A 24463-nucleotide genomic window follows, 5' to 3' on the forward strand; every position below is an offset into this window, starting at 1 on the left:
ACGAACCAGGATAAAAATTCGCGTTGCAGGATTTTTTTTTCTCTCTCTCTCTTTACTGTTTTTAATCGATTATCTAGTATAGTAGAATTAAATGATACATTTTGTACTTGTGTTATACTGAATGATACTCTGATAAAATCTGTAAGCTCTGTTATTCGTTCCATCATCGGTTAACTGTTCTGCAATTAATCGTATTTGTCTAAGCTTACTGTTTCTGTTTTAATCGATTAAGACTGTTACGTTAATCGATTATCCTTGTTCTGTTAATCGATTAAGTATGTTCTGTTAATCGATTATCTTCATCCTGTAATCGATTAATTAGGGGTGATTCAGCATTAAGTGTTGAGTTTCGAAAAGCGGCTATTCTAACTGCTACACCTATTCAACCCCCCCCCCCTTCTAGGTGTATTGTAACCACTGATACCTAACACCTACTAGGGTCTAGTAGTGGACAATTCATCCAAGTAAGGCAACTTAGGCAAGATTTCCTCTTCAGGATACTTTCATCCAAATAAATCATGTTTGACGGAAAATAGAAAAATATAATTGTAAAACAAAAAATGGAACCTAAAATTAAGTGTTTTTTTGTTAAATAAAGTCAAGGAATAATAATTATATATATAATGGATTGAATATTCATTTCACTTAATTGGTGGTGTTTGGCAAGCCAATGTTTTTTACATTTTATTACTCTTCACATTTTATGTTTTTTTATCAAAGAATTTCATATCATATTTCCATAGACTCCTGAAAATATGGAAACAATCATTCATGAAGGTACATGGATATTTTGATTTTTGAGGATAGAACTGAGTATTTATGTAATATCGATCATATTTGCAACAAATATGGATGGGAGTTATTAATTATTTCATGTGTATGGGATATTTTGTTATTACTAGCTTCATGTATATAGGATATTTTGTTATTACTTCATGTATATAGGATATTTTGGTATTACTGTTGGGTTTGGGCTCCCTTCCTATGTGGAGAAAGATCCAGTTGGGCAAAGCTCAATTGTCTCACTTAATCTAATAGATATGGGTCAAATGTGGCAATGAAGTCAAGGCAATTTATGCAAAAAGAGGCAATTGAAAAGTGTGAGAGAAGATAAGAAAACTCAACCTACAGGAACTCCGTGGGAAATTCGTGACTACGACTTCGTTCATCGTTAGATCGGGCTGAAATTTGGATAGTAGGTTCACAACTTATAGTACTTCATTCTGAATAGTTGGATCAGTAAGATGACTTCTGAGGTGGTAGAAATTGAGTTGTTATTTGACTTGCTTGAATGTTGGAGGCAAATACACATAGAATGGTATATTTGAATGATACTAACTATCACTTGTGGAAAGAAAAAATGAAAGATTTATTATTTGTGAAGAATTTGCATATTCTTGTGTTTGCTACAGAGAAGCTAGAGTCCAAGTCTGATAAAACATTTCTGGGGTGAAGCTTTGTACACGGAAGTGCATGTTATTAATCTTAGTCCTGCAGTTGCTCTGAATGCTGAGGTGCCAGACAAGATTTAGTTTGGCAAGAATGTCAAGTATGATCATTTGCGAGTCTTCGGTTGCAAGACATTTGTGCATGTTCCAAAGGATGAAAGGTCCAAGTTGGATGGGAAGACAAGGCAATACATCTTTATCGGTTATGGTGAAGATGAATTTGGCTATAGGTTATACGATCCTGTTGAGAAAAATGTTGTTAGAAGTCGTGATGTGAAGTTCATGAAAAATCAAACCATTGAAGACAATGATAAGATGAAGAAGACTACACCCGAGGAAGATAGTAGATTTTCTGGTATTGATCCATTTTGGACACTTATACATGATTTGGATATAGTTGAGAATAACGTTCAAAATGGTGAGCAACATGATTATGTTGATGATCAACAGCTTGGAGATGATTTACATTTTCCCATTAATATTGGTGAAGATGAACATGAGATGTCACAAGATGAGAATCTTGGTGATGCTTCTGAACCACCTCAAGTTCAACTTCGGATGTCTAATAGGCAGAGGAAACCATCTACCAGGTACCCTTCTGATGACTATATTGTTGTGATAGGCGGAGGATAACCTGAATATTATCATGAGCCCATGGAGAATGAAGAAAATAAGAAATGGTTAGATGCAATGCAAGAGGAAATGAAGTCCTTGCATGATAATCACACTTTTGATTTTCCAAAAGGGAAGAAGGTTTTGGAAAACATGTGGATTTATAGGATGAACCAAGAAATTAATTCTCCATCTCCAATGTATAAAGCTAGATTGGTGGTTAAGCTTTCAGACAGAGAAAGGGTGTTGATTTCAGTGAGATTTTTTCTCCTATAATGAAGATGTCATCCATTAAAATTGTATTGAGTTTGGCTGCTACTCTTGATTTGGAGGTAGAACAAATGGATGTAAAAACTGATTTCCTTCATGGTGATTTGAAGGAAGAGATTTATATGAAAGAACTTGGTGGTTTTCTTGTAGAAGGGAAAAAAGACTATGTGTGTAGGCTGAGAAAGAGTCTATATGGTTTGAAGCAGGCCCCACGACAATGGTACAAGAAGTTTGAGTCTGTTATGTGTGAGCAAGGCTACAAGAAGACTACTTCTGATCATTGTGTCTTCATTAGAAAGTTTGATAATGGTGATTTTATCATCCAGTTATTGTATGTTAATGACATGCTTATTGTTGGGAAAAACATTTCCATGATTGACAGGTTAAAGAAGCAACTAAGCAAGTCATTTGCCATGAAAGACATGGGAGCTGCTAAGCAGATTCTTGGTATAAGAATCATGTGAGATAGGCAAGAAAAGAAACTTTGGTAGTCATAAGAACACTATATTAAGAGAGTGTTACAGAAGTTCCAGATGGAAAATGCTAAGGCGGTAAGCTACTCATTTTAAGTTGAGTGTTAAACAGTGTTCTTCAAATGAAGCTGAAAAATCATATATGCAACGAGTTTCTTATGCATCTGCTATGGGAAGTTTGACATATGCAATGGTGTGTACAAGACCAGATATTGCATATATTGTTGGTACAATTAGTAGATTTCTGTCAAGTCTGGGTAGAGAGCATTGGAATGCTGTGAAATGGATTTTAAGGTATCTTTATGGTACTACTAGTCTGAGGCTTTGTTTTGGAGGTGATAAACCTACTCTTATGGGCTATACTGATTCTGATATGGCTAGAGACATTGATTTTAGAAAGTCTACTTCAGGTTACTTGATTAAGTTTGCAGGGAAGTTGTAGCATGGCAATCCAGGTTGCAAAAGTGTGTTGCATTGTCCACTATTGAGGCAAAGTTCATTGCCATTACAGAAGCATGCAAAGAGTTGCTTTGGGTGAAGAAATTCTTGCAGGAGCTTGGTTTTGTCCAAGACAAATACTTGTCATTTTGTGATAGTCAAAGTGTCATTCATCTTGGGAAGAATTCAACTTTTTATTCTAGGTCCAAACACATTGATGTGAGGTATCATTGGATACGTGATGTTTTGGATGCTAGGTTGTTGGAATTGGCTAAGGTTCATATAGATGATAATGGTGTTGATATGATGACTAAGGTCTTATCAAGGTGGAAGTTTGAAACTTGTTGTGAGATCGTCGGTTTGACAATTCTCTCCACATAGTTGTGAGGGGGAGATATGTTGAGTTTGGGCTCCCTTCCTATATGGAGAAAGACCTAGTTGGGCAAAGTCCACTTGTCCCACTTAATCTAATAGATAGGGGTCAGACGTGGCAAGGGAGGCAAGGCAATTTATGCAAAAAGAGGCAATTGAAAAGTGTGAGAGAAGATAAGAAAACTCAACCTGCAGGACGGTTGGGTCAGTGAGACGACGTCTGAGATGGTAGAAATTGAGCTGTTACAACAGCTATGTTACTGGTTTTTTCTGGTTTTTCTTGTTCTCATTTTCAAGCTTGTTGTTCTGTTGTATGCTGTATTGTTGAACATGTTTTGTGCTGTATTTGGAGACAATCTTGTATTCCTATTTTGATTGTAGTGGAGCTTGATTGACTGACTTGTTCCCGTAGTTTTTATTTCTCACTTTGGAAAGGTTTTCCACGTTAAAATTCTGGTGTCCCTTGTGTGTTACTGCATTATTTGATATTGTTCCTCATAGATTCTAGCAAGTTGGGGAAATAATTATCTGCTGCATATATTATGTTAGAATTTACATTGTTATTGTGTTAAATTTCTCATCAATTACTTCATGTATATAGGATATTTTGTTATTACTTCATGTATATGTAATTTTAAGTTGTATTTTTTAATCAATATTCTTAAGTATTTGCTAAGAGTTTGATTTCTTTAGTATGAGTAAGTGGATCCTTTTCTTTTGAAAAAACCTGAAACTATATTTAATAATCTCTATCCTTTAAGGGAATAATTAAGTTTTGGTTTTCATTATTTGGGGCACCAAATGATGCACAAAAAATAAAATAATACTCTTATACTATTAACTAAATCTAAATTTCAAATAATTTGATTTTGAGCAATTGCTTATATTATCTTATTTCCAACTTAATGTGCTGGTGGTAATATAATCTTAGATTATTTTTTATTATAAACATTTTTTTGGTTGACATTATAAACGGATATTATGTAAAAGATGAATACAGTAGAAAAAATATTTTGTATTTCTTTAATAAATCACAAGTATATACATCATTCACCAAATTATCCTTAATTGAATTTGTCTCAAACAAAAGTTTCCAATTATCAAATTGTCACTATATTCTACATGAGAGGTAACCTCAGTGCAAAAAGAAAGAGCAAGAAGGAAACCTTTCACTTTCATGAACCAAAAAGGGATTGATGGTTTTACTTGCTAAGTGGAGAAGTTAAAGTGAATTAAAAGTAGAGAAAAGAAACATGAATTGAGATACTTTATGACCAGTAATGTAACTATATACGCATTATTTCACTTCAGTTACAACTTCCAAGTTCACATATTAAGCAAGAAAGCCTAGAAGGTTATGCATGCACGTCTCTTCCACTCACCCCACAACCATGATTGCCAACACCAAATTCACAAGTGCCAACATCGCCTTCATTTTTAATGTTTAATTTGTTAATAACTAGAAAATATAAAGTATCAAATGAAATCGTAATGTAAAAGTCACTCGTGTCTTATTTGATGCATATGTTGAGATTTGGACATCAAGGACTTCTTGGACTTAGTCGCCTTTTTATCAATTGAGGGGTACTTTTCTCATACTTTTAAAAGATATAAATAAATGGTTGTTTGGTTAAATTAATTTGAAGGCCATTAACTTTAATTTGGTCTCTAAATTAAAAAAAATGTAATCTAATTCATGAATGATGCTGTCACCATGGTTGAGCTCCAATTAATCAACTAACAATATGATTTCTATAATTTTAAAAAAATCTTCAGAAAACTTTGAGAATTTTTTAAAGAATTCTCAACTAGTTTAGGGTCTGCATATTAATGTAACATTTTCTTAATAATAAACGCCAGCTAGTTATATTTTTTCATTGAAAAACTTAAACTCCCATCTAAAATATGCAAGGAAACTTCACAAACAAGACAAGGAAATGTTCACATAAAAGTGCTAAGAATGTTAGTTATTGAAGAAATCCGTAGTATTAAAAAGAATGAGATTTGCTAAATTTAATTTGAACGAATAAATAAGCTTTACACATGAAGTCCAAAACCTCGATTCTTTGCAATTATTGAAGTATATTTAATTTGCGTGGGGAACTTTCCAATCAGATCAACATGAAATATTTAGATGTTGTGGGAACTAATTAATTGATCACTTATCACGCAAGACAATTGAAATAAGCAAAGATTGTTGAAAATATCATAAAGAATGAATAATATGATTAAAGGAATGGACAATAATATAGGGTACCTATAAAAGGTGAGTAAAGCGTGTATAAACAACTCATTAAAGTGATGAGATAAGTATACACTATACATATCTTGCAAGTAATTAATTACTTTGTGTAGTGCCCTTTGTAGTGATCTTTAAAATATTTGTTTTACCAATATATACTTGTGTAAGACTCTACTGGATCCCCCAAAGTTTAGAGTTCGACTCATGGAGCGACACTTGTTAGGAGGGGCAAATACAAACCTTGAAATGAATTAGTTCTTTACCTAAAAAAGTGAAAAAATATTCTTAACAGTACCAAAAAATATATTTGTTTACTAGTTTAATTTTAAAGGGGAGTGAAAAATTTTAAAATCATTTTAGAGCTATATTTTATGATTTTAAATTCTTCTCCTTTCAATCATTTTTTTCAAAAAGGATAATGTCATGTGAATTATTTATATAATACATATATATATATATATCCTTTTAAAAAAAGTATATATACATGTATTAATTATAAAGAATATAGAGATATATATTGGCTCAAAGAATAAATAAAAATACATACTCTAAATCTCCCCTCTTCATTTAATTGTTACCTAATAGTTTATCTTTCTTCACTAAAAAAATATGTGAACCCAGGGAATACTGTTTTATTTTTATCCTCCAACCCCCAGAATTAACGAGTATTTTACTGCTGCAAGGCAATTTCAATTTATCTCCGTGCATTGCTAGAGGGTGTAGATCTTGAGTAAGTATTTTCACTTATTCTTGGATTCAATATATCTCCACTTAATTATAAAATATATTAGGAATTAATGGTCATGTTTGTCATGATTAAAAACTTGTTGAAAGAGTTGGCCCTACTATATTATTCGAATATTTGTGGTTAGACAAAAGAAATTATAACAAATAATTTATATTTTTAAGTTTTATTGATAACATATTATTTTTATGTGTCTTAATTATTTACCTTACCATCTAAAAGTTTAGTACTATATGAGAGAATTCTTCTTTTTTGGTCTGAAAGGTATAGGAGAGAACTCGTTCTCAAATGAGGTGTAATTCTAAAATCAACGTATATGCTAATATATAGTAACAAACTTAAAATAGTTGATGTGCAATTATTTAAAATAGACATGTTTCTTCACTCACTTTAGTACAAATTGTAACTTAAGGTACATGTATCATGCAACAAACTTTTGCTGAATTTAGATATCAATGCCGTGAAAGACAAATGAACACAGCTAAAAATTGTCACTAGTTAGAGTGGGGTGTATCTAAGACTTATTCATGTATAAAATTTGGAATAAATATATAAATTCAAAAGGTTATATTCAATTGTATATAACTAAATAGTTAAAAAGTCATAAAAATATATGTTCAAAACAGACAAAAAGAGGCAATTATTTGAATAAGTTTTTGTATTTCTAAATATATTTTTGTGTGTCAAAATTATAAAAAATGGATCCTATTTATAAACTAAGACAAAAGATAAACGAGAATGTGTATATATATAATGATTCAATCACAGACCAGAATTTACATGAAATCTACCTGATCAACACCAACTTTTCCATTTTCTTCCTATAATTTCCTTTTTTAATTTCAAATTATGAAATAGTACTGTTAGTAAACAGAAAACTTAATTTTCTTAGTATACTATAATAAAAGAGTGCTGTTATAGAAATATGTGTTGAAACTGACAAAAAAGACAATTAATTATTTGAATAAGTTTTTTGTATTTTCTTAGAATATTTTTGTCTCAAAAGTACAAAAAATGCATCCTATTTATAAATCAAGACAAAGGACAAACGAGAATATATATATATATATATATATATATATATATATGTATGTATGTGTATATATATATATATCACCAACTTTTCCTTTTTCTTCATATTTTTTCTTTCTGAATTTCAACTTATGAATGAGTACTGTTATTAGGAAACAGATAAGTTAATTTTCTTTTGAAAGAAAATCAACATAAGGCCCCTTACTTATCCCTAGTTTCTAACATGGGACCATGCATGTGGATCAAAAGTCAAAGCAACTTGAGAGAAAGCACATCAATATTTTGATTAGATACTCTATCTTCCTCTAATCATTAATTTTCATGGTGGCACTAGAACCGTTAGAGTAATTTATATATCTCTCTCCAAGTTTCATATAATCATAAGCTAATAACTTAACTTCTTGTTCAACCTCTTTATCACAGATTACTTGAATTGAAAAACAACTCTTGGGTGATTGCTTTGTTTGGTGTGAAGTTAATTACTAACCTAAAGAAATGAGAAGTATTGAGAGAGTGGAGAGTGCCATAGCCACTCACTATTATCATATAAGATTGTTCTGAGTTTTATTATTAACTAAAAAGAGTGTGACTTACTCTAAGAGTAAGTTTTTTAAACTTGTTATTAATCATCAATTTTATGAACATCTGATGGTTTAGCTCTACTCACTAATTCGAACAATTAGATTTCCCTAAATTGATGGCTAAAATAAGGAGTAAATTTAAAAAACATACTCTTGGAGTAAGTGAATCACTCCCCCAACTAAAATATAATAAATTCAATTGAAACTTTAATAAAGTATAATTTTTAATTTCTTTAGAATTATAGAGAATTAAAAATTATTTTTTGTTCAATCATAAATATTTAACTTTTTTTTTGTACTACCAATAATATCCTTTCACCTTAACCTATGAATAGGAATGAATTGAGTACCCGAACCCACACATGCTTGTTAGAAATATCTGCAATGAATCAGGTCCAGATCTATGTTTTTGGATCCACAAATAGTTGGACTGAAGATTTTGAAACTCGTTGTTGAACGAGTCCAGATAATGAGATACCCATATCTACGAGTACACACTCACAATTCCTAAATCTATATATATATATAATAACCATTGGTATTAGAAAATTTATTTCATATTGAATTGGGTTTGATTTTAGTTTCGGGTTTCATTTTAGTTTCTAAAAGTTTTTTTATTACCCTTGGTTCCGGTTTCTTTCATCATGAGTTAATATGGTAAAAACAAATTGGGTTATCAACATGGTAATTTATTACTTTAACAATTAGTATGACAGATTTATAGGCAAATAATATATCATACTCCTCTATCTATTTTCTTTATAGTCCAAAAAGATAAGAATGTACTAATTAATAAATGGATGAGAATAAAGTAGAATAATGTATTATTTATCAGAAATCAGCTAAGAGGGTAGACACATCAACAAGACAAGTGGGAAAATAGTGAAGGCGGATAAACCATGATAAGGTTGACACATCAGCATAAACATAATCCATTCTTAATTTCTTAGGGTTATTAAGAAATATCATACATTGCCAAATCAATGTTTTGATTGAAAATGAGAATGGATAGAAGCAAGCACATCACACAAACCCTAGAAACTATCTTCTAAAAGGATGAGTCTGCCACATAAACTTTGTGAATAATTGTAGCTTAAGTGTAGGGTTATTCTTCAGTATTGAAATGTGAGAGAAGAAAATAAAAACAATACAAACAATACAGACCTTAAAATAATAAAAAAATTATATTTTTGAACTTTTTTTATGCCACAGATCATATAATTTGAGTCCACTATAACAGAGGATATCAATAGGTAGCTTAGCCCTTGCTAGTTGCTACTTCCAAGTCCCGATCACTAGTCATTGATTTGGTAAGGCCATAATGTTTAACCACAATACATTACTGGTCCTCAGGGCATATACGTTCATGTGTAGCAACGGGTATTGGTTTAAGCGGTACATGTCTGATTATCTTTAAGTAAGGTATTGGGTTCGAGTCTTATAAATAGAAAAAATACTCGTTAGGGAGTTAGTCTGACATACTTATTGTTATTTCTGACTCGGATAGGATTGTCTCCAGTACGATGATATGCATGTGAAACCAAAAAATATATAAGTTCATGTGTGAGAAAAAATGAAGAAGGACTAATAACATTTGTCATCTACAATAACTTATGTTATTTAAGCATTTGTCGCTAATAATACTCGTTAGTAATGAGGAGCCCAAAGTAATGAGAGATTCTTAATAACAAACTATGCAAAGACTCACATATGATTTTGACATCATAATTTGACAAAAAATATGAAAACATTAAATCTTTGAGTCTTTATCATTCAGATGCACTTCAAATTATCCACTATTTTATGACGTGAGACTTTTCTTATCCATAAACTTGGAATCCCATGAAAATAAACAAGTGTTAGTCATTGATATTTACATGTGTGACCATGTGCAGTAAGTGCACAACATATGACCCATTTTTAATAGGACCCTGGTTATTTTACTATATCTACCTAGTTACTTTATTTAATTATTATGTTATTTTAGGTTAGTGTATCTATTATATTTTGTATTACCACTTAAATGATTAACTTATAGAAATTATAATTTATGTGAGATTTTGTTTGAGAGGAGAAGTCTTCATTTTTTAGGCAAAATGTTGCAAAAGTTTACTTCAAAATTAAAACATAAATTATTGATATTATTTTTGTTCAAATTTTAGTGTGAAAGTTAGATACAGTTAGAATTTTTATAAACTAAGGGATAATGTTATTAATAATATATCAGTCATCAAATTAGTTAGGATACTCTATGGCATTATAGTGGTTCAACCAATTATTTACAAAGTTTTATTAGCAAAAAGAAATTTTATTAGAAAAAGATAAGTTACAAAAAGAGATAGAGGAGGAAGAACAAGAATAGTTACTAGACGATATTAAGACAATTTATAGATTGACAACTCAATAAGAATAATGAGTTGAGTCTTTCCTAGACTGAGCGATTGTTTACTAATTAAAAAACATACTAATGAAATTATATATATATATATATATAAATTAACTAATATTAATGATAAAAAATAATAAAGAATGTGATAATATTTTTTAAACTATTTATTAAGAAAAATAATCAATGTTTTATAAGTATAAAAAATATAATAGTTATGTGTTTTATCATCTATAATAACATTTTGGTATAAATTAGGTCAATGCCATAAAAAAATAATTTAAATAAAAATTGACGGATATAACTAGTACAATTTAATTAAAAATCAATCAATTTTAATTGGTATATATGATTGCATGACTTATATAATATATTTTTATACATCATATTCATATGGACCAACTCATCAATTTTGTAGTTGAATTGGCCAATATAGTACCACTTTCATAAGTACGCTAAGGGCCCATTTTTTTCTTGCACCTCAACTTCGAAATATGGATATGTATTAGGTATATATATTATTCAAATAATATGAAAATTAGAGTTAGATTCTACACGGAAATATAGTTAATAAGCCGTAAACATGATGATGTTTGCCACGCAATTATAAAGAAACATCAAAAGACTCATTGTGTCATGCATTCTAAATTTATAGCAATTCACATCAAACTACAATATAATATTGTTAAAGGAGGCCAACAAGGATTTCCTTTTAGTTTATTAAAAATTGTTTAACATGACTTTTTTTTTCTACTCCAAGCTTCTTTAAATTATGTGCATGCATGCACATTGTTTATAAAATAAATTTTGAAAAAGTGGCTGAACTTTGAAATTGACATCATTCATATTGATTAAATTTCAGAGAAAAAGCAATCACTAGCTCTCTAGTATTGTGATGATAACTTTTATTAATACCAAACATATTTAGATTTGTATATTTGTATATGTAGGTGATTAAATAACTAAATTGATAAATTTTTTGTAGTGATGTTTGTCAAAGTTGGCATTCGTTTCATACAGAAGATAGGGTTTACTTTTCCTCGTGTAAACGCACGTCATTGCACTTTAAAAATAAAATAGGTTTGGTTATGACATTGTATGTGGATCCTTATTTTTTTAAGGGACATAATCTTTAGTTTAAATATCCATCATTTATTATTTGAGTTTAATATTTACATACTAAAAAAAGAAGTTACACGATCAATGATAACATAAGTGATGAATTAATTAATACACTACAATATAAAAATCTTTTATGGTACCATGAATAGATATTAAACTTTTTACTATTCGGTGTTTCTTATATCTACATTTCTTTGAAAGAAAAATTATATTGGATCTCTCCAATTTTAGATTGGATTCACACTATGATACATGAAGGGTATTAATTGGTATTATTCATAAAACATGATCAAAATAATAGATTTTTGGCCTCATTATAATGAGCATCAAGGATTCAAGGGTCTTTATCTCATAATGCGATGTCTTACCCGTTACCCACTTGTTTTCCAATATTTCTGGCTAGATACATATTTTCATCAATATCCTTTTAAAAAAACTTAAAGGAAACTGAAGTCATTATCATGGAGAATAAATTACCACCTCCATATTATTGTGATTAATAATTTACTAATCATATCATTATATATTTCTAAAATCATTTATCATCACTCCTCTATAGTGTAAAGGCAAAACAATTAGATTTGCCATTTAAATTATTTTTCATTTTCAAGCAATTTCTATTACTTTTGTTTATTTCTATTAATAGGTATTTTAAGTTGCATTTCACATTTTATAGGAATTTTTGTACCAGACACAATGATATCTTCAACCATTGCCCCTCTCGGTGTGTAAAATATATATCTAGTTGTTTGTTATAAATTGGTCATATACTTTGTTTACTAATTATTTTTGGAACATAAAAATCATTTTAATTGGTATAGTTTAAGAAAATTAATTGAAGGATTTTGTAGATTTTTTAATCAGGTGGTTCTCATTTGGTTAACCTAGCTAGCTTGAAAAAAAATTAGTGGCTAACCTAATTGGCATAGAACAACTTTTGGTTCAACTACCACTCTATCATTGCCTTTAATTAAGCTTTCTCTCTAAGTTTTAAAGTTACTCCTAAACCCAATTAGTTGCTTACAGATAGAAAAATAGAGGGCATGTAAGTAATTTCCTCGCTTTTTTATTGGCAAAAATAATTTTATTAGATGCGAGTCAGAGTTATAAGAAGATAGAAGATGTTCAAAGATGTGAAATGGAATGATAAATATTCAAGGATTTATGATTAAAAAAATAGTAAAATTGAAACAATTTCTTTATTTACGAGAATAAAACTACATACATTTATCATTTTTATAATTCATTAAATAAGAGCATGGTGTACAAAATTTATTTAATCTAAGTGGAATTTGTTTTGCTTAGCTGTTTTGGTAGTTGAGATGGGGTCAATTATTTTTGGGTTAAATGTCATGTCACATAGTTTCACAAGACAATGCCACCAAGGACCATGTGTCCAATTAACCAAACTAACCGAACATATATGAAAGATATTGCTCTCAATAGAGTTTGAGTAATGAATTCTACTGTTTGTTACAACAAATTTTATTCCTCTTTTGGTGAGAAAGAGGAAGTAGAAGTGTTACTTTAAGTTCTTGAACCACTACTTCTAAATGGCACTAAGCACTATCTTCACTTTTTTTATAAAATTGGAAAAAAGAGCATTGTTTATGTAGGAGATACTAGAGTTATAGATTTGGCTTCTTTCAACTCTCTTAGACAAACTCATAAATTGAATGAGCATAGGTGAGGCTCAAACTTATATACTATTTTCATACAAGGCAAGGTTTTTGCTTTTATTCAATTCATTTGGCAACTATTATTAATGGTGTAATTGAGGGAAGAAAGGGTAGAGATCTTTAATATAAGACAAGGGAGAGAAAGGAAAAAGTAAGAGAGAAGTAGGGTTTAGCTGGCTTTAAAGTTAAGAGTAAATTTGACTTTTGAAAGAAAATGTGAGGATATAATAGTCTATTCAACACATAAATATTTAATCGTTATTATTTTACCTTTCCACCTCAATTTGGAGGAATTATAATTTAAAAAAGAGTAATTATATTGATACTTTGAAATTACACAAATTATTCCATCTTTTTTTAATCTACACAAATTACTCCTTAAACATTACTTTCGCTATCCTTACATAAGAGATAAGTATAAATTTTTAAACAAAAATTGTGACAAGTATAATTAAGTCAAATAAAACATAATAAATTGTGAAGACAAGTCCAAATAGTATAAGAGTCTTTGTTTATTCACTGTCTTGGTTACAACAAGAGTGATTTAAACATCTCATTAGAATTATTAATACAATTTATAATTAACCAAAAAAATTAATAGACATTGGCTCTTATACTATTTGCATTTGTCTTCATATTAGATCATATTTTGTTTGATTTAATTACACTCGTCAGCATTTTTTGTTTAAGAAATTATATTTATTTCTTTTACTAGGCAGTCGCTACAATGAATATATATATATAAGAGTTTAAAACTTGTGCACTGACAATGTAAAGTTTTTTATACTGTCAGCATATCATCCACCATTGATTTGTATTACTTTTGTTTGAGAGTCAATGGTGGTTAACAAATCAATGGTGGATGATTTACTGAGTGTAAAAACACTTACACTGTCAGTGTATACATATTAAATCTTATATATAATTAGAAATGATTTGTGTAATTTCATTAAAACTCATAGTTATTAATGTAATTTACTCTTAAAAAATGATTTTCTTTGTTTTTAGTCTTTTTACCTCAAACCAAACATAATGTAATTATATAGAAGAAAATATTTTATGATACTTATCTTTATTGATATATATATATAGTCACACACAAAGTAGATCAATGAATCCATGTAAACAAAATAATGTCATTTTATATTTTGGAGAAGCTCAAATTAATCTATCAAATTATACACGAAAACTTAAGATTCATGGAAAGTTAAAAAATCCAACTTGGTCATTCATAGTTTGATTTAAGAGTAGAATTAAAAAATAATTTAAACACATTTCAGTGTGGCTGGTTGGCTCTTCCCTACCCTAATCCAAAGGAGCAGCCATTTATTTACAAGTTGAGTATATATCATTATTAGGGTCTCTTTCTCTTATCCACTATGTTGATTGAATCCAAATTCCATGTCTATCACAAGTTGCATTTTGGATAAAATTTAAGAAATCAAATGCATCACGGATAACATAGAAAAAATAGTTTATCTACTATCATTTAATTCTGAATAGAAATCTCAATCTAACTTTATTAACTGAAATTTCTAATTATACGGGTAACTTGTTATACGGGTAACTTGCTAACAAAATAACAAAAAAATAAAGATGTATATTTTAGAAAGGGCAAAAAGGTTGTCATGTACCAACATAAGTTACTAACAAACTATGATATTGTTTGAACAAATTTTGTTTCATACTTTATCTTCAATATTGATATCAATTGAGTATCAAGATATATTATATTTGTTAAAAAATATTTCAAGGAAAGTTATATATGTATACATCTAAGAGTATGTTATATTTTCATTACATCATCTATTATTCTTATTTAAACAATTAATTTTTAAATTTAAGTAATGTAAATAAGAACAATAATAAAAACATAGAATGTCAATTAAAAAATTAAATATTGATTACGATTTCAATAAAATATTTGAATAAGTGATTATATGTAATATGTATTAATCAACTCATATACTATTAATATTTACATCCCTTTCCCATTAATACAACCTTATTATGGTCATACGTCTATTTACTCTTAGAGCTTTAGCCACTATACAATAAGTTCCCATTTTCATATCTAGCTTATATGTATCGAGTCTCTGCCCTTCAAGGCAATAGATAAAGCAGTGAACAAAGAATAAAATAAATATTTTTAGTAATTTTTCAAATGTGAGCTACTTATTGTATCAAATACTTTTAGTTTAATAAATTATCAATATAATTATAAGCTTTCAACTTCGTTCGCAATATATGTTATATAAGCTCACAACTATAGGTAATTTTGCTGAATAGATTTGATGAAGTAAAAAAAGAACAAACTTATGTGTAGGAGAATAAGGAGGAGGCATAGCCCAAACCACTGTCATAGTACAACATGAACCCAAATAGCCCAACAAAAAATAATATTGGGCCTATTCTGGTAATAAAAAGCCCAACTCTTTTGCTAGAGAAAAACAAAGAGGCTCTTTCGTCCTTTTCCAATATCCGACAGCATCATGAGCCGCTACGACGGCCGCTCCGGCGACCCCACTTCCTATCGTGAACGGCGGAGGTAACTTCCACCACCGTTTTATTCTTAACCTTAATTTACCCATCTCTTATTTTCTGCACTTATTCTAAAACATACCTACCCATTTTGTATTCTAATCAAAGTTGTTATCTTTCTGCTTAATCTTTTTGTACACTGCTTAGTTTTGTTTAATTTCCATGCCCATATATTCTAAAGTTTACTTTTTTAGCTTTATTTGACATTGATAACTACATTAACCCCCAAATCAATATACCCAATTTTTATCTCCTCATCAATCATCTTTAGTAGTTGAAACTAAAGTGAGTTTTTAGGGTTTATTTATGTATGAAACATTTACAACTGCTAGTTTATTTCTTGTTCTTAGGTTTAGTAGTGTCTTTACTGAATATTCCAGTGTCAATAAACTCAGTCCATAAATGAATTGATATTTTAATTTCATTTTCAAGGTTGTTTAACGTTTATTCTCCTAAATGAGCATTAGAGAGGAATTTGGGGTAGTGCATATAGTAGAAAAGACAGTATAATCTCACATTAGGTCCTTCGGGAATGCAAGCAGAAGGCTGTAGAAGTTCTAAGCAAGGAAATTAGATTAAATAGAGAGTAGCCCAATCGTTAGAGGTAGAAAAGCTATAGGCGAAATAATTAAGAATGATTTAAATGTCAATGGTTTGTCTGTAGACATGATTTAAAATAGAACATTATGATGTTGTTTGATCCAAATAGCCGATTCCGGAAAAGGCTTGGTTGTTATTGTTGAGGGTTGATGATGCTATATTTATTTGATCAAGGAGAGGATTTTGCTGAATTGCTTTGTTATGTTTTCTTAGTGATTCTGGGCTAGGTGCAGCTTCAGGGTATGGTGGATCTGTACACTCTTCATCTAGCAAGACGAATGACGATGGTGGGTCACCAAGGAAGCTCAACTTGGATGGGTTGCCTCATTTTGAGAAAAACTTCTACTCTGAGTCACCAACAGTAAGGGCAATGACCGAGGATGAGGTTGAAGAGTACCGGAGGCGGAGGGAAATAACCGTTGAAGGCCGAGATGTCCCAAAACCTGTCAAGACGTTTCATGATGTCGGTTTTCCAGGTACATAGTTTTGGTTTCTTTTTTGTTTTATTTTTTAATTTCATCAGTTTTGCTATTCACGTTTTTAAGCTTAAAGCACATAACTACTCTTTTCTTTATTACTTGAGGTTTTGCTTCATGTTGCACAAAACCATGTCAACAACTGGTAATTTGTAAGGACAATGGATTTAGTGATTATAAATTATAATAGTCCTGATTTGTTGCATAAAGTGGAATTTTTAATTTCATCTGTTGTAGTTTGATGATGAAGTGAGCTTGGGATTGAGTACAAGTTTGAGGTTTAGTTCTATGGTATGATATGATTGTCAAGCAAAATATTGTGCTAAATGGGATTTCATAATGGCCAAGGGATCAGTTTGCTAATCTTATTAGACGACAGCATGTGACATCATTAGATTGAAGTGGTCAAAATTTCGACTTTGGAGAAAACAAGCCACAAAAGAAAGGAGATCATTTTGTTTGGAAAATATTTTACATGTATTATTATCATGAGAATACTTCCTTAGATTATGGGATGCCTTGTTTCAGATAATCTACTGACTTTACAACCTTGATTTAACCCAGAATATGTAATTCAAGAAATTGAAAAGGCTGGCTTTACCGAACCTACACCCATTCAATCTCAAGGCTGGCCAATGGCTTTGAAGGGGCGTGATCTGATAGGAATTGCAGAAACAGGATCAGGGAAGACACTTGCTTATTTGTTGCCTGCCATAGTGCATGTTAACGCTCAGCCGATTCTAGGTAACGTAATATGGAAACGACTGCGATGATTAGGTTCGATATTAGATGTTAGAGTGTGTTTCTTTGTCTCTGCTACCTTTCTTTTGCCGTCTAATAATTCATGAACTGTATTTTTAGATCATGGAGATGGACCAATTGTGTTAGTTTTGGCCCCAACTCGTGAACTTGCTGTCCAAATTCAACAAGAGGCTACTAAATTTGGTGAATCATCAAGGATTAAGAGTACATGCATCTATGGTGGGGTTCCAAAGGGACCTCAAGTGCGTGATCTCCAGAAAGGTATGTGGTGAAGTAAGTATTCAAACGGCAAAGCCATGATATTTTTTAAAACTTTAAATAACTTACCAATTGATTGTTACCTCTTTTTACATTTTATATTTTCCGTAATTATGAATTTTTTGTGCTTCTGTTAATTTTTGTGGTTAGGTGTTGAAATTGTAATTGCAACCCCGGGAAGGTTAATTGATATGCTTGAGTCAAATCACACTAACTTGCGGAGGGTCACATACCTTGTATTGGATGAAGCTGATAGAATGTTAGACATGGGTTTTGACCCTCAGATTCGGAAGATTGCCTCTCAGGTTGGCTTTATTCTATTATTTGATCAACATTTTGAAAATTTATAATTTCAAGAAATGGCTTAATAAGTTTTTTGGTCTAGTCAAGTTGCTCTTGTAGAGGCTTCATTCGCTTGCTCAGTTCACTATTCCTTCTTAGTTGCTTATTCATTGCCAATTACGGATTGTGATGTTTGGGTCCCCTCCCCAACCCCATTTTGTTTATGGGGAAATATGATTTTCAATGTGATCTTATTTATAAAACAGTTAAGAAAGTTTAATTTGGTCCCCTAACTGAAGTACTAGGCTCTGCCATTGTTGTCTGTCAATTTGAGTTGAATTAGGAAAGACAGATTGCTGAAGCTGCAGGTTTGAACGTTGAATTTCTTTATTCTCCTAACTACCTGATTATTATTTTTGCTTTTGTTTTATGTAGATTCGTCCAGATCGTCAAACTTTGTACTGGAGTGCCACTTGGCCAAAGGAGGTTGAACAATTGTCAAGAAAGTTCCTTTATAACCCATACAAAGTAAGATTTTTCATGTTGTGACTTGTTATTATATTTTTTAAATTTTAATGTTCTAATGTAGAAAATTGAGGAAGTGTGATAACAAAGACTAAGAATAATATAATACTTATATTGATTTGATTCGAAGATAATGTGATACAAAAGGACAAACCTGTCAGTCTTACTTATACTAATAGTAGACTCGGTCCTAATTAAATATCAAAATAAAAAAAAGGGAATATAAATAGGAAATAAATCCTAAGAGATCATCTAAGATGCAGTGATGGTACTATGAGATATTTTTTTTTATGTCTAGCACTCCCCTTCAAGCTAAAGCTTCCTAAGCTTGAGCTTGTTAAAAATGTATAGTTAAACCCACGAAAAGGAGTTGAACTAAAAATATAATGCACCAAAGAGTGTGATAGTGGTTGGCAACTTGGACGGAGATTGGGTAGTGCATTTGGGACAAAGAACTGAGTCCAGAGCCTCTGGGACAAAAGACCAGGGCCACAGGCATTTGTGATGGAGAAGGGACCAAAGCATTTGGGACAAAGAATCGGGGCCAGACCATTTGGGACAGCTGAGCTGGTGTGAGTCATAGCCAACATAAGTTGTCGCCGAAATGGTCATCAATGCGAAGAGAAGTCACACTATTATGATTCATTTGTGGGATAGAAATCATCACCAAAATGATTGTCAGTAGGACTGGTATGATTCAGTAGTGGGAAATAATGACATGAGAAACACCAGAAAAGACACGGGTACAAGAATAGGGCCAAGCAGCAGCCAAACAATTGGAAGCCAAAGATGGCCACCACAAAGACTGCCAAGAAACATCCCAAACACAATGAAAACAATTCAAATCAGATGAAGGTAAGATGAACAGTCTGGAACTGTGTCAAATATGGAAGAACACAGCCAAAGGAGCCAAACAGCCTTCTGAAGTTGGGAATTGCAGAGGATTTGATACGCTTCTGTTCTAATAGGAATAGAGGTGATGGGGGTTGGACTTGACCGAAGATGGTCTAGCAAAGAAAACGATGTCAGAGGTTGCCAAAAGGAAGGCAAAACAAGGAAGTTTTGTCCTGAAAGGATCGCCCGTCAGACTAGAGGCCATGGATCAGCATGGCCGAAAACTGAAACCATCCCTGAGCATGTACTCTACAACTTAGATCACAATCAGAGGTGAGGCCGATATGGACAGAGGAGATCAAGGTGAGTTTAGTGATGTTGACGGCAACAACATATGTCGTGGATCTGACCTCACGTGCTGGAAGAAGGTGGAGGTGGAACTAAGCTTAAATGGCGTTGTGGTTCCGAGGAGAAGCTGGTCAGAGAATGGAAAACATGACAAAGGTATTGGTTAGATGAGAGACATACCACAGAAGCACAAATCTGAGGCGGCAGCTGCAAAATGAGAGTAAAAGGGTAGAAACCCTATGAATGTAGCTTTTTTTTTGCTTTTATGGGATACAATGGAGTAGAAAGACTATTTGAAGAGTTCCAAAATTTAGGGAACTCAGCAGCAGAATAGTGAGGGAACAAATCATGGAGGGCATTACCATTCTTACCATGTTGAGTTAGAGAGGTTTAGATAGGGAAGGAGAAAAAGAATTAAAAACTCGGAGTAAGATGAGATTGATATTGATTTAATGTGATAATAATGTAAGACAACGAACAAATCCAATAGTATCTATCTATTACCTATATAATAAAAAAAACTCCCTCATGACATGTGTCAATCTCTCAAGCTCTCATGACATGTGTTAATCTCTCAAGCTCTCATGACATGTGTCAACCTCTCATCAAAACTAAAGGTCCCTCATGACATGTGTCAATCTCTCAATGACATGTGTCAATCTCTCAAGCCCTCATGACATGTGATTTATTTAAAAATAAAAGGAATATGATTACCTATACAATATTAAAATATAATGTTACTATAGCAATATTAAAATAATAATAATAATATGAATCATAACATATTGTTTGTAGTTATTTTAGAGTTAAATAATATTTATTTTTATACTAATCTTATTTTAGAATCAAATAATAATGAAATTATAAATTTATTGATGATTTTTTTGATTAATAGGATACTACTAACTATATCATGTTATGTATGTGTAAAAAACAATGTTGAGAAAGTCGAGCAAGATGTTAAACCAGTAGATGACCCATATTAAGTTTATCCAATTTAAACAGTTAAACCGTATGGTTTGACCGTATGGTTTGACCGTATGATTTTATATATAATTAATAATTTTTAACAATATGAATACACTGGTAACGTATATGGCTTTAACCATGCGAATGCACGAGCAACATACATATTCTTAATCATAAATGCACATGTAATATGTGTTCTTAATCATGCGGCAAAAAATATCGTCCCGTGCAAATGCTCGGGTAACTTGCTAGTTTGTACTAATAGTAGACTCATGCTAATGAAAACAGTTCAGGGAATAACAATAGGAAATAAATCCAAAATAAATCCGTACAGATCACTTAAGATACTCTAAGATGCAATAATGATATTATGAGATGTTTTCCATATATCCTAACAGCATGGTATTGTATTTGTATTTTGTGAAGTGTGAGAACTTTATGGAATTCACTATCAATGTAATCATTGTGCAGGTAATTATTGGTTCTGAGGATTTAAAAGCTAATCACGCAATAAAGCAATATGTTGATATTGTTTCTGAAAAGCAGAAATATGATAAGTAGGATATGTTCTGCCTTATTTTCATTCCCTCAGTATTCAATGCTTCATCACTTGGAATTACCTAATGTAGACATCATATTTGTCAGATTGGTGAAGTTGCTGGAGGACATCATGGATGGCAGCCGAATACTGATATTCATGGATACGAAGAAAGGATGTGATCAGATAACTAGGCAGCTCCGCATGGATGGATGGCCTGCACTTTCAATTCATGGAGATAAAAGTCAAGCAGAAAGGGATTGGGTGCTCTCAGAATTTAAATCTGGAAAGAGTCCTATTATGACCGCAACAGATGTTGCAGCTCGCGGTTTAGGTACAAAAAACTTTTGCTACTTAATCATCTGCAGATGTTCTTATTCGGTATATGAAATTGAAGTAGTGCTATATTAAACACTTGACTTAAATTTTCTTTTGTCTCCCATTTTTTCCATCTTTGATTACTAGTTAGATTTTGCATTTCATTAATAAATTATCAACTTATGTATTGTCTTGACCAAATAGTCTTAGGTAAAGTTGTATTTTAATTTTTCATGTATAATCTGTTATCAGTTCCATATTGGCATCTTTATTGGTAATTGATCAATTTCTTTGTGATTTGTTTGCCTTCTTAAGTTAGAATTGCCTTCTGTTTTTGGTGATCAATCTCGTTATTTAGGTATCAGTCCCAACTTTCTGTTGTGAGTTGTGGCAATTAGAAAAAGGCTGCTATTGTGATTGATGACTTGAAGCTGAGGAAAATCTCCTTGTATTAAGAGGTGTCTTTTGTGTTTGGCTGCACAGTTGCTGAAGGATTTTTCACTTCATAACCTACACCTATCGCCCTGGTTGGGTATTTTGATCATTTCTTTTGTTTGGTTACTGTCAGATGTGAAGGATGTGAAGTATGTGGTAAATTATGACTTCCCAGGATCACTCGAGGACTATGTTCATCGCATTGGGCGGACTGGGAGAGCTGGTGCAAAAGGAACTGCATACACATTCTTCACAGCTGCCAATGCCAGATTTGCAAAGGAACTGATAACCATACTTGAGGAAGCTGGACAGAAAGTGAGTCCTGATTTAGCAGCAATGGGTCGCGGTGCACCACCTCCACTTTCAGGTCAGTTGCACCACCTCCCCTTGAAGGGCATGCTTTAATATTCAGATCCGATCCTTATCCGATGTTGTGTACTCCGTTCAAAATTATGATGACACTGCAATTTTAGAATTTTGACTTATTTGCTGCATACTTTTGATTTCTGAATATTTCCTTTGTAACCTGACAATGATCGATTCAGGTCATCGAGGCTTCCACGATCGTGGGAGGGGTTATGGTGGTGGTCGTCCATGGAACTGATACATGAAGATGTGGAGAAACATGACTGATGATGGTAACTCCAAGATTCGTTCATGTCTTTGATGTTATTACTATTAACTTGTTGGGATTGTGGTAGGAATTCAGTTTTCTTATATTTGGTTCAGATGTCTATAAGAACATGTACCATGAAACATTTTGTTTGTACATCATAGTAGTTTTATACCACAACAGTCCAAACTTTCTAAAGTACATTTTCTCCCCTAAAAAGAAATTTACCAATCAAATAGGGGTCAGCAAGACCCGATCCTACTCGCTCACTCAGTTTGGCCCGAATATGGTCAGTGTTTTATCAAGTCTAGGGTCAGGGTCAGGTTCGGGTTCAAAATTAAACTCAGTCAATATTTAGGGTTGAATAAGGGATAAGTCTTACTAACTATGTTCACCCATATGAGATACTAGTGATAAAGAAAACATGAGGTGTGGGATAGCAGAGGAATATAACAACTTCTATATGCCAACTTCTGATTACAAGTAAAATTGTTTAGTGCATACTTCTGCTTACAAGATAAAGGGCATATTTGAAAAATACTTACATCAATTTAATAAAAATAGACATGTTAATAGATTTTCTTAATATGAGCACTTCAACCATAAAAATTACTTATTTATGAAGAAGGATAGTGGTTTTGAATTTTAATTTCAGTTATTATGTCAAATGCTAAATGAATATGTCAGATACCAGAAGTGTTGGCTGCTTTATATTGTAATGTTGATGCTGAGTTTTATTGTATAAATAGTAGTAATTAGATTGTATTTGTATCTTGTGTACATTAACAATACAAAATTTTCTATTATTTATATGAATTATTTTTATTCAAAAATTAATAATTAATAATTTATAAATTATAAGTGAACCATTTTTATCTAATAATAAATAGTCTAAGTAGGCCACCATGAATTGATAGTGAGCTGCGTTGGACACTTACATCTATTGTGTTGCATTTTATGTTACCTTATACCAGTAAGTATCACAAAGCGCAAGTGTGCTTTACGTAATTTTATTAAAACTCAACTTGGCAAAATAGTCCTGTAACTTTTGGAGATGGGGTGCTCCTCATAAAGGAGATGATCGTGATTTACTCTAAAAAATAATAATAAATCAGACACTTTTCCATTTTATGTCTCACATATTCTATATTTGTAGAAGCATTTATTTATAGATGCGGAGCAATATAATATTTTTATATATGACATTTTTTAAAACTTTGTTGGGGCGCAAGCACCCTAGAAAGTTTAAGGTAGGGATCTTATTGTATTTGTATGTGCTTTCATCATGCATACTTTAATAAAAGAAAAAAAATATTTGCGCATACTTTAATCTTATTTACCCATAACTTACCAATACAAAGTTCATCGAGGATAAATCATAATGAGTACCTTTTTGCTAATGTTATTGGTCAACTTAGTAACTAGACTGACAAACCCACTTAGGGTGTAAAAGTTCTTTACTGTTAGGTTTTTTATGTATTTCAGGGACCGAACACAAACATATGGTTCAGTTCCCCATAATTAACTGCAATTTTATTATCGGTATTGTCCTCAAGGTTGAACT

At 31.5% G+C, this 24463-nt stretch overlaps 1 protein-coding gene across 2 annotated transcripts; it reads left to right on the forward strand.

The window, feature by feature from the left end:
* Positions 15828-23118, forward strand: LOC109333613 (DEAD-box ATP-dependent RNA helicase 20-like). Of its 2 annotated transcripts, none has more exons than XR_002106034.1 (10): positions 15828-15948; positions 16755-17017; positions 17582-17761; positions 17879-18040; positions 18188-18342; positions 18755-18847; positions 21467-21552; positions 21641-21867; positions 22210-22309; positions 22420-22535. XR_002106034.1 is itself a non-coding variant. In XM_019569137.1 (10 exons), exons 1-10 carry the CDS (start codon positions 15893-15895, stop codon positions 22888-22890), a joined length of 1515 nt encoding a protein of 504 aa, XP_019424682.1. In that variant the 5' UTR covers positions 15829-15892; the 3' UTR covers positions 22891-23118. The 2 variants fall into 2 exon arrangements, 1 of the variants encoding a protein (XP_019424682.1); XM_019569137.1 differs by lacking the exon at positions 22210-22309 and adding an exon at positions 22832-23118 and having other exon boundaries at positions 15829-15948; positions 22420-22653.

Source organism: Lupinus angustifolius, chromosome LG02 (assembly GCF_001865875.1).
Source record: "Lupinus angustifolius cultivar Tanjil chromosome LG02, LupAngTanjil_v1.0, whole genome shotgun sequence".
Classification (NCBI taxonomy): Eukaryota; Viridiplantae; Streptophyta; class Magnoliopsida; order Fabales; family Fabaceae; genus Lupinus; species Lupinus angustifolius.

Coding starts and splice junctions, on each gene's coding strand:
- LOC109333613 (XM_019569137.1), top strand. CDS start 15,893: ATGAGCCGCTACGACGGCCGCTCCGGCGACCCCACTTCCTATCGTGAA. Junction 18,343..18,754: donor TTCGGAAGATTGCCTCTCAG/GTTGGCTTTATT, acceptor TGTTTTATGTAG/ATTCGTCCAGATCGTCAAAC. Junction 18,848..21,466: donor TCCTTTATAACCCATACAAA/GTAAGATTTTTC, acceptor ATCATTGTGCAG/GTAATTATTGGTTCTGAGGA.